This window comes from Lentinula edodes, assembly GCF_021015755.1.
Source record: "Lentinula edodes strain Le(Bin) 0899 ss11 chromosome Unknown C8R40scaffold_50, whole genome shotgun sequence".
In the NCBI taxonomy this organism is placed as follows: domain Eukaryota; kingdom Fungi; phylum Basidiomycota; class Agaricomycetes; order Agaricales; family Omphalotaceae; genus Lentinula; species Lentinula edodes.
In genome coordinates, this window is record NW_025764356.1 from 298,613 (window position 1) to 314,452 (window position 15,840).

At 46.6% G+C, this 15,840-nt stretch overlaps 4 protein-coding genes across 4 annotated transcripts; 2 read left to right on the forward strand and 2 right to left on the reverse strand.

Moving 5' to 3' along the window:
• Positions 1-572: 572 nt before the first annotated feature.
• Positions 573-3,393, forward strand: C8R40DRAFT_1176273 (uncharacterized protein; the record flags this gene model as incomplete). The annotated part of the gene is made up of 10 exons (XM_046232484.1): positions 573-722; positions 780-953; positions 1,015-1,048; positions 1,111-1,280; positions 1,329-1,496; positions 1,546-1,753; positions 1,802-1,899; positions 1,955-2,068; positions 2,118-2,303; positions 2,362-3,393. The coding sequence occupies 10 exons, from the start codon at positions 573-575 to the stop codon at positions 3,391-3,393; spliced, it is 2,334 nt and encodes a 777-aa protein (XP_046081032.1).
• A 146-nt stretch (positions 3,394-3,539) lies between these two features.
• C8R40DRAFT_1073734 (uncharacterized protein) lies at positions 3,540-4,836 on the reverse strand (the record flags this gene model as incomplete). The annotated part of the gene is made up of 6 exons (XM_046226622.1): positions 3,540-3,569; positions 3,671-3,696; positions 3,753-4,051; positions 4,105-4,182; positions 4,230-4,362; positions 4,410-4,836. The coding sequence occupies 6 exons, from the start codon at positions 4,834-4,836 to the stop codon at positions 3,540-3,542; spliced, it is 993 nt and encodes a 330-aa protein (XP_046081033.1).
• Positions 4,837-5,755: 919 nt separating this feature from the next.
• C8R40DRAFT_1176275 (uncharacterized protein) lies at positions 5,756-6,551 on the forward strand (the record flags this gene model as incomplete). The annotated part of the gene is made up of 2 exons (XM_046232485.1): positions 5,756-6,182; positions 6,349-6,551. The coding sequence occupies 2 exons, from the start codon at positions 5,756-5,758 to the stop codon at positions 6,549-6,551; spliced, it is 630 nt and encodes a 209-aa protein (XP_046081034.1).
• Positions 6,552-7,127: 576 nt separating this feature from the next.
• On the reverse strand, positions 7,128-8,921 carry C8R40DRAFT_1176276 (uncharacterized protein; the record flags this gene model as incomplete). The annotated part of the gene is made up of 8 exons (XM_046232486.1): positions 7,128-7,920; positions 7,973-8,065; positions 8,118-8,210; positions 8,263-8,388; positions 8,447-8,515; positions 8,564-8,644; positions 8,693-8,758; positions 8,821-8,921. The coding sequence occupies 8 exons, from the start codon at positions 8,919-8,921 to the stop codon at positions 7,128-7,130; spliced, it is 1,422 nt and encodes a 473-aa protein (XP_046081035.1).
• Between the last annotated feature and the right edge of the window lie 6,919 nt (positions 8,922-15,840).

Sequence of the window (15,840 nt, forward strand, 5' to 3'; positions counted from 1 at the left end):
TATCCTGATACATATAATAAATGTTGAATTAGCTCAATTCCGACCTCTGATGGATCTGGAGAACGCAACGCAACATATAAGCAAAACAATTTGTTTTCCAGACAGCCGTCAAGTAAATTAGAGTTCAGGTACAAATCGTCCGAAGATCGAGTGGAGTCTTAGTCAATTCGTTGTGCAGCGGAATTTTTGGATAAGTGGACAAGTTTCAATCGGAATAGCGTCGAGAATGGTGGTTAGGCGAGCTTTCAACTGATGGGCTACCAACGTTCAACCAAGAATTCGGAGGTATCCGGCCGTCATATTGAAAGGCACTCAGGAAGTCTGAACTTTAGACGTGTTTCGTAGGCAATTTTTCTCTCATCGTCCGAAACAACATCTATTTAGCATGAGTACTCCTATGATTTCCGAAGGGGAAGCGCAAAAATCCAGTGTTTGCTCGCTGGCTGCTTGAGGTTGATTAAGCGCTTAAGCGTCATTTTGCGCCATGTCTATCCTTTGAGCCTAAGGACAAAGGAGCTAGGCAAATATAAATAGTATCTCCTAGAGATGCGCGCTCTGTGCCTTCCTCCATCATGAACATTGTCGAAAAGATCAAACACGACATCAGTGGCGTTGAAGATGCTTTGCAGAATGCAAAGTCTAGGAGAGATGTGTTATGCTCAGTGTTACACCAAGAAGCTAATCAGCTCAACTTGACTCTGCGCCGTGCCATTAGGAATGCGGTACGCAACTTCAACTTATTCACATTGCTCCTGCATCTCCTGAGAAAATCATGATAGAACTCTATCATAGAACGAATTGAAGACATTCAACGATACTCCGACTCCACGCAACCTTTAGGACGAATCCCGCCTATATATCCCTCACATCTTAACTTGATATCTCGATTGAAGAAGGCAGTGTGCTCGGCGTCGTCCAATCTGCTGGTATTGATCAATGCGGAGCCTTTGAAGGTATGTAGTTGTGATCATGTTCTTGTTGCGAGTCTGTATCCTTCATCATTCGACCCTTTAGTTGACCAGCGATTCCGCAATCTTGACATTGCTATGTGAGCCACCCAGTCATCTCAATTTTCAGAAGGAAAGATATAACAATAATATTGTGTTCTAGTGCGCATGCATGAATTTCCTACAAATCCATCATGTTGGGACCGCGATACCATTTTGACTCAAGCCCTAGACTTGACCAAAATAGGCTTGAAAACCGTGCAGGTATTGAGAGAATATCGGCTAAGCAACACATCGACTGATGAACCTAGTTGTATCACACCTCCCTGCAACGTGAGCATGTTTATCCGCTGTGTCCAGTATCGCATTAAAATCCCTCAGGCACCCGAGAAGTCTGAAATAACTTATACTAATTATTATGGGGACTCTTCAAGAAAAGCCTGGGCAGCCATAGATTCATTCGAGCAAGAAGGGAACAAGAGATTGGAAGACACACAGGAGACTCTGAACTGCCTTCAAACAAGAATCAAAGACCACGAAGAGATTTTAGTGCGCAGTCCAAATGTCAATCCTCTATCATCGCTGACCTGCTGTACAGTCAGCTTTGAACGTTCTTGTCGAAGACGTGGCTGATCGCGTATATAATATGAGCTCTAGGGACAGACCGAATACGGACGTGTCATATTATCACGACCCAGCAATAGTGCAAGGTTTCAATCACACGATCTCTCTCAACAGCTTGTGGATGATGGTAAGCTGTATGATGGTTGGTGATCAATCCTTGAATCCCAGCTTGTCAACACTTCGTGAGTCTCTCTGAACATATGCAATTCAATGACTCAAGAATTCCACAGAACGCTGCTTTGACTGTTTCCAAGTCAATAAGGATCCCATCTGGGGAATTCAACTCACCGAAAATGCGAACATTAGTTACTTATTAGACTGCCAAGGCGTAAGTGACATCACTAACCAAAATCTTGCTTAATAGACTAGATACCCTCTATTAGATCTCATCTTATCCAGACTCACCACCATCGCAAACTATACATCTTGCTCCTTGTCCTTGGAAGCCACCACATTCGTCAGGCATACCTAGTGACATCCCCCTTCCTGTTTCCCGCGTAAGTCTAGAGTGATTCCTCATTCTCGAGAGCTTGATGTTATATCTAGGCCCCCGCCCCTGATCTTCTGCATCTTGAACCTCCCTCTCCGCGGTCCGAGATGTTCCACTCCAGTTCGCTTTCGGAAGGTTTGATAATGAACAAGCTTGAGGCTAACAATCTTGGCTATGATTATCTTTCGTCGAACCCTGCAAAGCGCAGTCAAGATGACCACCCCACCCAGCATCGTACTCTGGTTCGTACTCTAATATCAACTGGTCCTCGATGATTTAACGCACTTGTGTACACTGTAGCTTCAAGAATTTGCCTTGATCCAGTCTCATCGCAATTCCCAGCCCAGCCCCGACTCTGATCTTTCCGGTTTGGGTTTAAAGCTCGAAACCAAAGCAGCAACCTTTCTGGCTGGACTCGAAGATCTCGAGCCATTCGGTCAATGTAACGATAAGACAGGCGCTACTGGAGATGTGCTACCCCAGAACTCAGTCACTACGACAAAGGCACTCGACAATTGCTTGATTCAAATGACTGAGCAGGACCTACGTCATCTGGCAAGTGCTAGCAACGTGTATATCTCGAAAAGGTTTCGGCTCTCCCTCCCCCAACGGCAAGGAGGTACCAAGGAAATCTTTGACCTCATCGTGAACCTCTCGATGTGCATTGGTTGGATAGCCTCATGTAGACTAGCCTCCTCATTTCGAACAGGAAGCGCAGGGTCAATTCGAAATGCTTATGGTCGCTCGATGTCTCGCATTTCTTCAGTACCGGGATATCTCACTCTAATCCAGAAAGTCTTTGACCTCATCGTGAACCTTTCAATGTGCATTGGTTGGATAGCCTCATGTAGACTAGCCTCCTCATTTCGAACAGGAAGCGCAGGGTCAATTCGAAATGCTTATGGTCGCTCGATGTCTCGCATTTCTTCAGTACCGGGATATCTCACTCTAATCCAGAAAGTCTTTGACCTCATCGTGAACCTTTCAATGTGCATTGGTTGGATAGCCTCATGTAGACTAGCCTCCTCATTTCGAACAGGAAGCGCAGGGTCAATTCGAAATGCTTATGGTCACTCGATGTCTCGCATTTCTTCAATATCGGGATATCTCACTCCAATCCAGATCGCAGGTTTCATGCAACAAACTCCAGGATTGAAACTTCGAAGGCCTCGCTTCTATCTATCACTTCTTTGCTTGATTGTTGTCGCACTTGTATTCCTGCCGACTAAGCAAACTTCCGACGCAGTTATGATGTATCGCCAGAACAACTACCAGTACAAGCAGAAGTTACGATTGAGAGAGAATCAGTTACAGGTACAAGTAAAACTGTAGTGTTATTTATACATTGTACCAGCGAAGCACAATATAGGCTAATAATGCCATTATAAATCCACTACTAAATGCGTGTCTTTTGGCCATTATAACATTAAAAAGAGGGCGATGCCAAATACTAACCATTTCTTTTGTACGCCAGATGATTACTTCGCCTCGGTTGTCAAGGTTGATTGCTGCAGCAAGAAAGCCAGTATCGGTGCCATTAACGTAGATGCACTGAGTGTATAAACTTCAGACATCGAGATCGCCAGTTATACGTAGGCAATGAACTTACTGAAATCGATTGGGGCGCAACACAAGCTGTGATCAAGAAAAGTTCAATTCTCACATGATTCTTCTGAGCAGCGAAAACCCACCTCGATTAGCCTGTTCAACCATTGAACATTGCTCACTCTCATCCTTGAAAGAGAGATTCTGTAACCGATTGCCCTGATCATCGAATAGTATTAGCTGTCCAACACCTCCACCAATTATAGCATTTCCGTAAGGGGGTAAAAATGTTGCAGTCGAAGCTGGCTGTGGTGTCTTATACACATCGCGTGTCCGTGGAGAAAGGGTTGCTTGAGGTTCAACACCGCCTGCACCAATTTTGAAAGATTTGTACGTGCGGGATGCATGATCCGTACACAATATTTGGTTTCCTATTGAGTCTACACTGAGAAGTATATTTATGATTACAAGATAATATTGGGAAGCGGTATCTCTTACATTAGACCAGGAAGCAAAAACACATTCAGAACTTGAGGCTCAACAGAGCCAACAGAGTCTCGGGTGATCTGCCAAATGCTATATTTTGTTCAGCATCGACACAACGTGGAAGGACAATCACCCACATAGCTTGTTCATCACTACATGAAACCAGAACTCTATTCTGAGTAATGGTATGCACCGATCTTACAGATGTGCCCTCGTTAAGAGAAGGAGAGATTTGTGCTATAGTCTTCCATCTGCCTGACTCTTCGGGGTCTTAACTAAGACGCCCAGTACAAGTGTGAATCAAGCGCAAAACTCACCTTCATCCAACCATTGAATCTGTACAAACTCCGTTAGTGCGACTGCAATAGTTCTTTCATCTAGAATTGCAATAGATGTGGCAGGCTTTTCGACACCAATGTCACGGTGGTAAGCTATGTCAACTCCTGGGTTTTTGATTGTGAAGACATAGACCGGTCCTTCGTCATGAGCTGTAACTAATCTTGGCGAATTCGAGAACCAAATCGCGAAATTGGTCGTGGTGTTGACCTCTACGTTAGCCTTCGGAGTAACTGCCGTATTATCAACCAAATCCCAGATTTGGAGTTGAGTCCCGTAGCCAATGGCCAGATAGTGTGCATCAGGCGAAAGTGATATCGAATTGATGGAGTATTTTCGGTCATGGTTTGAGTCAGCTGTACAAGGCTCAATTTGGAAGCGGTCGCTCTCTTTCCAAATCAGCACCATGTTCAGAGTGCGAGTGAGGATCAACAAACGGAAGTGTAACGGAAGAGTTTATTTGTAAGCGTTTATGCTGAGATTGCGCGCTCAAACAGCGTCTAATTATTATCAATTTCCATTAATTATCTTTCATCAAAACACCTGGTTGTCGGAAATAACTTGCGCGCGTCGGTCCCGCCATTTCCCAAATGGCTAACTCCCAGTCCTGGAATTGGAGCTCGAAGGATCAGCGTACACTCTGCTTCATGCTTCTCTCTCTTATTTTACAGCGCAACGACCCGTCAGACTCGATCTACAGATCCATCCTGACCTCAATTATTGCCTGCCCTGGACCGTACCTACAGAGCTCGGAAGCTCATCTCCCCGCGAGTGAGCAGCCTTCCACCTTTCTCGTCCACATCCACACATTGAGATCGAATACAGTTCGTTGTTCTTCCTCAATGTCGATGCTCATCATGAAATGGAACGATTTCGTGAAAAATCGATACGGCAGCAGCGAAGAACTGCTGTACAACATAAAAGGTACATTACCAGTGCGATGCTACAAATAACACGTCAGATTCATCCTCATTGATGAAAATTTTGCCAAAATCATGGGTCTAGATCTTTTGTCTGAACCAGGTACCCCACAACATCTCTTTCTCCCTCGCCCATCCACCGCGATAATTCCGCATCCAAAGACTGAAGCTACCGCTTCCCACTCGGCCTCGCAGAGGAGTATCTCTCCTTCTCCTACTCAATCTCAAGCTTTTTAGAAGCACCTTTGAATATGCCAACCGTGCCCGTAATATAGCAAACCCGAGTTGTGCTTCATAATAAGAGGATGGGATGATGTCGAATGGCTGCAAGGCAGTCACTCGGCTTCGCAAGGAGGTTTAAATCTTGAAAAGCGACGGTAGCTTCTTTAGCATCGATGAGGCTATTCATGTACCAGAGCTGTAGAAGGTGCGGGGAAGAAGGTGCTAGCACGGGCAAAACAACTACCAAGATTCAAGAGCCAAATTTGTCGAGCGCACCGAAGAACGAACTCACCAGGATACGAAGAGAGCTAGGCGAAAACCATTGCGCGTCTTCTGGCGCAGTGTCGAGCACCGGAAAGTACGAGGAAATGCTTTCACAGGAGCTCTTCTCGGCTCGCCCAATCAATCACTCCTATGCAAGTCACAGAACAGCTAGTTTTTATTCTCCCACCATCTCCCATTACGTGTCGTTGAGCCCGCGTCCCAACCTATCAAAACTGTCCCATGGGCTTACGAACATTGCCCCTGTGGAGAGGTCTGTGAGCATCGTTGACGTCGACGTGTTCGCAGTGGTCTGGGTGCCAGTTGCCTCTGTCGTATCTGAAGGAGGAGGTAAATACCCTTTCGGGCTCTACACTGCTTGGGTCCATTATGCTCTTCAAAGCGATATGCTCCACCACCGCCCGGTCCAGGTCCTGTATTCGAGATGATCCCATTTGGTGTTGCCCCTCTGGGTTGACCAGGCGATGTCGTCGTTGAAGGCGTGGCTGTACTCTAGCGCTCCCCCCTCCCCCCTCCATCATCAACTCCTCTACTTTAGCCAACCCCAACTCATCGTCGTTGTCACCTAACCCCCAACCCCATCTGCATCCAACAACAACAACAATTCTGCTCCTCACCGCAAACCCGCGGGGCCCAGAACAGACAAAACACATCTCTGTCAGGGATGTCCGTCTCCTAATCGCTGTACCTCTTGACTGATTCCACACTCTTCTCCGCTGCTTGTTTGTACACATCTTGTCTAAACGGGTTGTCACAAGTTTTGAGGTGCTCTCGGGGGTGTATTTTGGTAAACTGGACGATTTTAAACTCAGAGGCGAGAAACGTACGAAGATCGATTATGTTGGCGGTAGTGTTGAAGCTGCATGTGCGTTGGGGCTTGCTGATGGTATCGGTGACTATCTTCAGTAATCGCGAGTCTGACCATTGCGTTCGCAGTTGACTTGCAATTGGTCGGTGAGCGACTAGTGACGTCATATAGCTAGTCCTTTATCTGTTTTCTGAATCGCTGCTCTTCACGCGATCGCTACCGTATCAGAAACAGAAGCTGTTCTCATCAAATCCCGAATCGCGAAACATCAAGAAACCGCTCCTTATTTTCTCGACCTACATAACTAGATTTGACAAAATTCTTGATGAACCGACCCCCGTAACACAGATGTTGACTTCGAAACATGAGAGTTAATGAGTTTAAGTATATGAATTTCCGAACAAAATAACAAGTTTGCATGTAGTATATCCACTGAATGTCTACTGTGATTTCACCTATGATGGTCTTCACTTCGACCGCAATTTACCCAACTTGGATTTCCTTCTTGCCTTCGGTTTAGTCAAGGGTTCCAATCTATGATGATCCTTTCTGCGCAGTGATTCAGGTGTGACCCACAAAGGTTCGAATGTGTTCCGATAGAAGCTTAAGACAAGATCATAGCTCGAAATACAGCGCGAACAACCATATTGTATCGGTTGCCACACTTTGAGCTTATCGTCCCAGCACCATATACGCAGGTATTGCGACATGGTTGGATCAGACCAACGCAATGGATCATTCCTCGATGATGCAGTACTGGAGTTGGAGGAAAGGGCACTAGAAGATATCGAGGTAGAGGAGATGGAGTTTGCACTCAAAACATCCTCTGTTTCGTGCCATAATGACAGGTCCACACAAACGAAAAGATCGTTAGGACGTAGGAGGCCGGAGCCGCGAGGCAATTCGAAGTCCGGAGGGTGATCAACCATGAGCGCAGCTTTGAGAATGAAGGAACGAGTCCAGGCATCCTTGTGATTCACCTTTTTCTGAACAAAAATGATTGTAGATGAAGGTTTTCCACCGTGGATGCCAACTCGTAAATGATTTTCTTTTGGCGCTTTAGAATCCTGGGCAGAATCCTGGGCAGATACCTTGATACCAGTCCAAACCGATCCTGATTCGGCCTTGGGGCTTAGATCTCTTTCGGATGAATTTGTAACGCTTGCATCTGAGGGCATGCTTTGCAGGTCTGGATCATGATTCGCCTCGGAAGAAACCGCCGAAGAAGTAGCATGTACATGTTCAGAATTTTCATGAAGACTATTCATATCATCAGCGACCGAAAGGACAAGTTCAAGTTCATAAGACTCACCTTGGAGATGCAGTCGAAGCACGATCAGCGGCGTGTGAGTCGTCAGTCGTTGGTGCAGGTTTACTGGAAGTAGGAGCATGCTTGTGATGGACACTACATGAAGGTCAGTGGCTGAGAGGAATCGGCACAATTTCAGGATAGCTACCCCAGGAGAGAGTGGTCAGTACTGCCAGAACACAGGTCTTTGTCTTGAACCGTGGAACAACCAGGAAGGTCAGCTTGTTCAGATTGCTGAATACTGTAAAATCATCAGTGATCGCACAGATTTGGCACAGCTTCGAACAACTCACTGCGGGGACATGGCAACAGCACTACACATAAGACCTTCAACTTGGGCAGGATTCGATACGGCAGGTAGAGGCATGAAGCAATTTGGAAAGTTAGGGAGGTCATAGCGCTGTGGCTCAGCACTGAGACTACAAAAAGCATCGACTACTTGAAGGGTTTCCAATTCCAAGCCTTTGAATAGCTTACCTGGAAGGAGGAACATTCATGTCAGAGTGATACTCCCCAGCATCACGATGTTGGTTTTTGGGAGACACACTATGCAGCATGTCAGAGGCGCAAATAGCGAATTTGATAGCGACTCACTATGAGGCCGTAGTAGTACTAGTGTCTTCGTGGGTGGAAAGCAGCATAGGATGTCCAGAATACTGGCGTTGGGGGTGATCACTACGACAGCGCATTAGTAATTGGAAGGACCGAAATTTACTCGCTCACTATTGAGGGGTGGCTATCAAATCACCAAAATGGAGACCGTCGTCTGGGACGTGGTTCTTAGAGTTGCTAAGATATTGAAAGTCGATGTTCAAAAGCTAAAGCCACAGTAATGACGATGAAAACGCTACCTCTGATGGTCCACTTCAGCAATACAGTGAGCTGCCGGCAGCTGAACATATTTTGTGGTTCCATCTTTATTGAAGCTGAAGTGGAATTTTAAGTCGGTCATGGTGATTCAGAAGGAGTAGTGAGAAGATTTGGGGAAAGAATTTTGATAATATCCTCTTTAATAGTATCGACGCAACAAAGGTCCCTTTGTTTGAATCCCAATTGCAAGCCCGATTGATGGTGAGATTCGATGTTGAATTTGGCGGTGCGCGATGAACAGGTTCGCTGTACATTCCGGGGGAGAGGTCCTGCGTTTTGCAAGCAAGAATATCACGTATCCAAGGGGCAACCACAATCCGGATTTGGCGGTTCATCACCTTGCTTGTTAAGGTCTATCTGCCACCGAAGCAGTTCCTGGTATCCTTTGTACATATGTACAAGCAAATAACGTCATAGCGCCGGCAAGCAGGGCCCGCTATGTGATGGTGTTCACAGTTAGCTAGGGTCTGCCAAGAAAGTCAGTACTTCCTACATAACATATGTTAGAAATACATGTTACTAACAATGTTACTAACATGGGTCCGAAAATTCTGAAAAATGGATGTGAGAAATGTGAGAAACTATCAGTTAGTGCTAGGGACCACTATATAGCATATAATTTCATTCTTGCTCCCTTCCTTCTCTTGCTAGCTTGTAAACAGTATCATGTTTATTGGAACAGCCTTACTTGTCTAGACTCTGCAAATTTGATTTTGTTACCCTGACATTACTGTCGGGCGCCGCTCATTGATGCTTTTTACTTTCATGGATCCCTTCACCATTGACATTCTTGAAATATCGGCTCTACTTCATATCCAAGTGGTTGTCATCATCTGTCCCACTTGGGACAGCAGATGATAAACTTTATACTGCTGTCTCCAATGCACAAGACGGATCTGCAGACAAGGCTTGGGAGAATCTGAACCAATGCCTTGATCATGTGTTTGGTCGCGATTGCTGTGACTCGGAGGGGAGATTTGTGGAAATCCGCCGTGGTGAACTCGGAATGGAGTACTTCCTTGTGTACTTGTATGGTATAAAGTGGGATCTGAAAGTCTTTCCATTTGACATAGTAAAGGAACGTTTGGAACATGTCTTAAATGGAGTCAAATACCTTGCATAGGCTGTTTCTATCCATAATCATATGAATGATATGATACTAATTCACCTCATAAGCACACCTGATAGCATATTATCTACTGCAACAACCAGTTCTGTTTCTTCAGAACCTGATACAGCAGTATCTGTCAAGGTAATGATAGCTGTTGCACATCTCAATCAAAGTTAACTATTAATGATCATGAACAGGGTAAGACAGTTGCTATGGGATGGCTGCCAAACATGAATATCAAGCAACTAATAGAGCGGGTCGAGAAAACAACAAAGACAGGAAAACCAGGTTGGACATGTATTGCAACAAAATGTCCTCACCAAGAGAGCGGAAATAACGATTCAACTCGAATCAAGAAGCATGCATCCAGTTGTTTGATCCTGGCCGAGGAGTATCCCAACAAATATCAATGGGCACGGAGTGGTATGGCCAAGGATTCTATTGGCGCCAAGCTGATAGTTCTGTTCAACCTCATTGAGTGATCTGGACCTGAAGGCTACTGGTCTCCACTTTCCGTCAACGTTTTGTGACAATACGGCACCATTTTCATAATCGGAAGAGTCGGCTTCAACCCAGAACTTTCCAGCTTCTCTTGGGATAATGAGAGTAACATCTTCGATGATCCGGTCTTTTAGTCGATCAAATGCATCCTGTTCAAGAGATGTCCATTCCCAAGCCATATTCCCTGTGAGCCGTGTTAGGGGTTTGGCAATTTTACTGAAGTCTCGGATGAACCGGTGGAAGAAGTTGCAAAACCCTAAAAATGATTGTAGTTCATGTTTTTCTTCTGGTGGCTGCCAGGTTTGGACCGCTTCAACCTTTTTCGGGTCCATCCGGATTTGTCCATTGCCTACGATGATTCCAAGATATTCAACCTCCCTAGTCTTAAAGGTACACTTTTCAGGTTTCAAATACAGCTTGTTGGCTTTTAGGATATCAAGAACCTTTCTGACGATGACTCGGTGTCCCTCAATGTCGTCTGTGAAGATAAGGATATCATCCATGTAGACAATGACGTGTCCTTGATCAATTAATTTTCGAAGGATGTGATTCATAAACACTTGGAACGTGGCAGGTGAGTTTGTAAGTCCAAAGAACATAACTGTAGGTTCGAACAAGCCTCTGTTTGTCCTGAACACTGCCTTCCATTTGTCTCCTTCTTTGATCCAGATGTTATTGAATCCCCATCGGACATCCATTTTGGTAAAGACCTTGGAATTCTTGAGTTTATCAATGAGTTCCTGGATTAACGGGAGTAGATATTGATTCTTGACAGTCATGTCATTTAGCTTTCGATAATCCTGTATGGGCTGTAGTGTTCCATCTTGCTTTTTGACAAAGAAGAAAGGTGAAGCCATGTGTAAGATCTGGGTCAGAATAGGTCTTAGGGTAGGTTTTGGTATGAGGAGTTTATGTTGTAGCGTGCTAGGAGCAGGCTGGAGCTCGAAGGGAGCTACGGAAACTGCAATCGAGGACGGGAATGACCTAGTAGTGGCTGGGACTGAGAGATGTGACCCTTGAAGGGGTTCCTGTAAGGTCCAGGGAGGTCCCTAAGGCGTAAGTAGAGGAGGTAGAGGTACGGAACCTAGTAGTGTTGCATAGGAGGAGTTGTACTCGCTAGAATGTCAACGTAAGATCAAATATGTCGTAGAGAGAATAGGTCTTGAGTGTATAAGCTCCTGAGAAGGTATACGCCCGGGAGGGGAGGTCCCGGGAACTGGGGGTTAGAGGTGACGTCCTCGAGTGTTGGAGGTGGTAATGGAGAAGTGACACATAGTTCGATGTTACTTAGATTGAGGTCCCAGAGCTTGTGAAGCAATTGGGGGGCTCAAGGAGGTTTTGGGGAGGTTAGCTCACCAAGGCGTTAGGCGTTGGGGAGCTTTAGTATTGTTTGAGGGAGCTTGGGGACTCACTCGGATTGCTTAGACATGAAGTGAAAGCGTGTATTGGATCGTATAGATGATCGTAGAGACAATAGACAAGAGTTGAGAGAAACAAAGAGTAAAGAGAAATCCGTATGGTTAGCAGGTACAAAGGGACAGGGACTGGACCTACGCAAAAGGGTGTGTGTTCAAAATATACCAAGCTGGGTCCATTTATGTTACCGAAGATACTTATATAGGTGGGATGAATAGGTAAGGAGACATTGTAATAAATGAGCATCTAATGGGGATGGCGTGAAGTGCGGAATCCATGAGGCTAAATTGATAGGGGGGATTGTCCGATGGCATACGTGAGTCTCGAGACAGTTGCTTCAGATGGAGGTTAGTATTGGTCGCGAGGTTGGTTGGGGTTCCGTGATTCATGGGGGTTTCCTGGGAGGTTATCTAGGAGGTACGGAGGAACTGGTAAGTATCCCTGGGATGTCTAGGAGGATGAACAAGGGGAGCTTTTAGGGACAGGGCATGACACCATGGGTGAACATGATGGCCGTATTCATCCCGATCTAAGGTTTTCTCCTAGGAATTCATCTAAAGCCTTCTGTTCTGGCGGACTGAGGGGATAGACTTTACAATCAACTGGCTTGGAACCTGGTGTTAGTATGGCATGATCCCATGGACATCTTTCTGGCATTTGGTCAAAGTCCTTTTTACTAAATACATCAGCATACTCAGCAAGGTATGGAGCAGCGGCGTCTGTAGTAGGAGTTTGTACTTTGATATGGCCTTGGTCAGAAAGATATCCATCCCGATCAAACCAGAAGATCCTTTCACCATCGACAAGCTTTTCCTCTGTACCATCATCCTCAGGTGATTCATGATGTGGCAAATACCCACATATGTCAGGACAATGTTCGAACGTTGACGTAGATTCCTTCCAATCAATGCTGGGATTATGGTAACATAGCCAGTCTATGCCTAGATTGGTAACTGCCATATCTATTCGTTCGGCATGATCTCCTATCTGTCAAGTCCATGCCGCGGGCCTCCATTCCGCCGCTCGGTACTCCGAAGATCTGCTCCTATTGTAATCTCTTCCTATTGTTCTTTCTCGCTACACATATCCTTTCGTACTAGTCTCTCATTATTGTCTTTTACTCTTTCGTTCTAGTCTCTCCTTATTGTCTTTTACTCTACCCTGCAGGTACTACTCGTATAGCTCCTAGTAGTTAGTCTAGCGCTCCGCACCGATGCGCCGTTCCGTAGATATAAATACTGCCTGTACGCTACTGTAGTTCCTCAGTTTAATTATCAACTTAGATCTCCCTTCTCAACTTAACTCTTCTCTAAGTCTTCAGGCTCAACGCCTTGAAGTACGTTCTCCTCGACCTTAGGACTTTAAACGTTCTCTGGTTCGCTCCTCGTCACCGGCGATACCGCCGCTCCGACCTGGCTGCTACTTAGCGCCTCTCTCTCTACTCTCGTTCTCCGGGGACTAACGGCGTAACGGCGGTGTTGTTAATAACTTCACTACTGTCCCACTCGTCTTCCGCACTTAGGCACCTTGTAGCTTTGGCACGGTTACACGGTGTACATGATCTTAACAGTATAATTAAACTCAATCCGTTAACGTCGTACTGACATATCATTTTTATGCCTCCGAAAACTCGAGCTCAATCTAGAGCTAACTCCGAAGAAAACACTTTCTTCACTACAGCCCAATCATTTGCCCCATTCTCCGACTCTATCTCTGCTATCGGTCAACCACGTCGCCGTAATCGCGGTTTCGGTCCAGCTACAGTCCCAACTACGTCGACTCTTCCTGAAGCTATGGAAGAGGAACAACAATTCGAATACAGCACCTTGTACACTGGTGACGGACAACCTGTCCAAGTCCTGACCCCTCGCCGTGGACAACCCCCCGTGGTCGCTCCGGCTCGGGGCCGGTCTACTACTCGGATTGATTCTCCAATCCTCCAAGCCATAGCCCGCCGTACGGGTAAACAACCCCAACGTCGAGCTGCTTCTGAATCTCCTCGTGACCCACCTCCTCACTTCAATTTGGACACCGGTGATCACGAAGATCAAGACCCTCCTGTCGACCCCGACGATCCGGGCGCCGATAATAACAATGACGATCTGGATGATGATTCCGGCGGTTTACCGCGTGGTGAGCCTGGTGACCCCAGTGGACCTGGTGGTCCTGGTGGTCCCGGCGGTCCCGGCGGTCCTGGTGGACCTGGTGGACCTCGTTCTCCCATATCTCCTGACATCCCCAACGAGCAACGTGCTATGTTGGAACTCCTCTCGGGGTTCAAGGGTTCCATTGAGACCCTTGGCACCGTCCTCGCCGCTCTCGGCCGTCCCTCTGACAGCTCTGAATCCAAGAGCAAAGTCAAGGAGCCCGAGGTATTCGACGGTTCGGACCCCCGAAAACTCAAGACGTTCTTCGTCAATCTCGCCCTGGTCTTTAATGACCGTCCAAAGTACTTCACCGACCAACGGAAGGTGAACTACACCCTTTCCTATCTCAGTGGGTCAGCCAAAGAATGGTTTGTCCCTGATATCCTCGACCCGGATCTCGACTCGCTGCCGGCCTGGACATCCTCCTTCAAAGCCCTTGTAAAGGAGCTTCAGGATAATTTCGGCGTTTACGACGCCCAAGGCGAGGCCGAAGATTCTCTCGGTAATCTGAAGATGAAGGAAACCGAGAACATCCGGAAATACAACATCCGGTTCAACACCCTGGCTGCTAGTACCAACTGGGATTCTGCTGCCCTAAAATGGGCCTATGGACGAGGCTTAGCTGAGCGCATCAAGGACGAAATGGCGCGTTTGCCCGAGCCGGCGACGCTTGCCGATTATCGTCAAGAAGTTCTTCGTATTGACAATCGTTATTGGAAACGCGAGGAAACTAGAAAGCGTGAGGCTGGTAAGCCTTTTGTTGCTCGGAACCCGAAGAAGGGTTCCTCGGACTTTAAGACTGGTTCTACTAACCAGCAAAACAACTCTCAGCCTTCTGGTTCTTCGGCGCCGTTCACGCCGAAGCCCAAACCCTTCTCTGGTGGTAAGCCTAACAACAATGGTAAGCCCCAGAATTCTTCGAATTCCGGCCAATCCGGCGGTCAGCGCCCCGCGTTCAACCATCTTGGTGCAGATGGGAAAGTCCTTCCCTCCGAGAAGGAAAGAAGGATGAAGAACAACCTTTGTCTCTTCTGCGGTGGTAAGCATCAGATTGCTGACTGCAACAAGCGAAAGGCCCGAGAATCGAAGGGCCGTGCTGCCGAGGTTGAAGAAACCCCCGAAGCAACCGTTGAGGTTGTTGAAGAGGAATCGGAAAACTAGTCCGCAGCTCTTGTTCCCCGGTACGAAACGGGAGCTGCGTTGATCAGGTTCGTACCTCACCTGGGGAGTTATATCTCAACGCGTCCGCTCTTTCTTCCATTGAACGATCTCTTGTAATATCATTAACTACTGAATTTCCTTTATCCGATTCGGCCGCGCCGGCCGAACCTATCTCTGCTCTTCTTAAATTTCCTACTCTTGTTGATTCTGGTTCTACTGACTCTTTCATCGATACTCGTTATGTTTCTCAAAACTCCATTCCTACGACCAAAATCTCTCCTGTTAATCTTCGTCTCTTTGATGGTTCATTATCTTCTAAACCCATTACCGATATGGCGAATATCGCCGTTCGGTTCCCTTCCGGCGAGCTGCTTCTATTACCCTTTTATGTTACTCATTTAGATTCATCTTGTAAAGCAGTACTAGGTTACAGTTTCTTATCCCGCTACAATCCGTTGATTGACTGGGCATCTCGAAACATTACGTTCCGTAACACTTCACACCTTGATTCTCCACAGACGTCTGTGCCTTCTGCCATCAACCCCGTTGTTGCAAAGGTCGCTGTTCCGCTACCGGAACTTTCGCCGTCGGTTTCACCGACAATTCTGGAGACCCCTCCTGGGGACTCACCTCGCTCTCGCTCTCGCTCCCGCTCTCGGACTTTA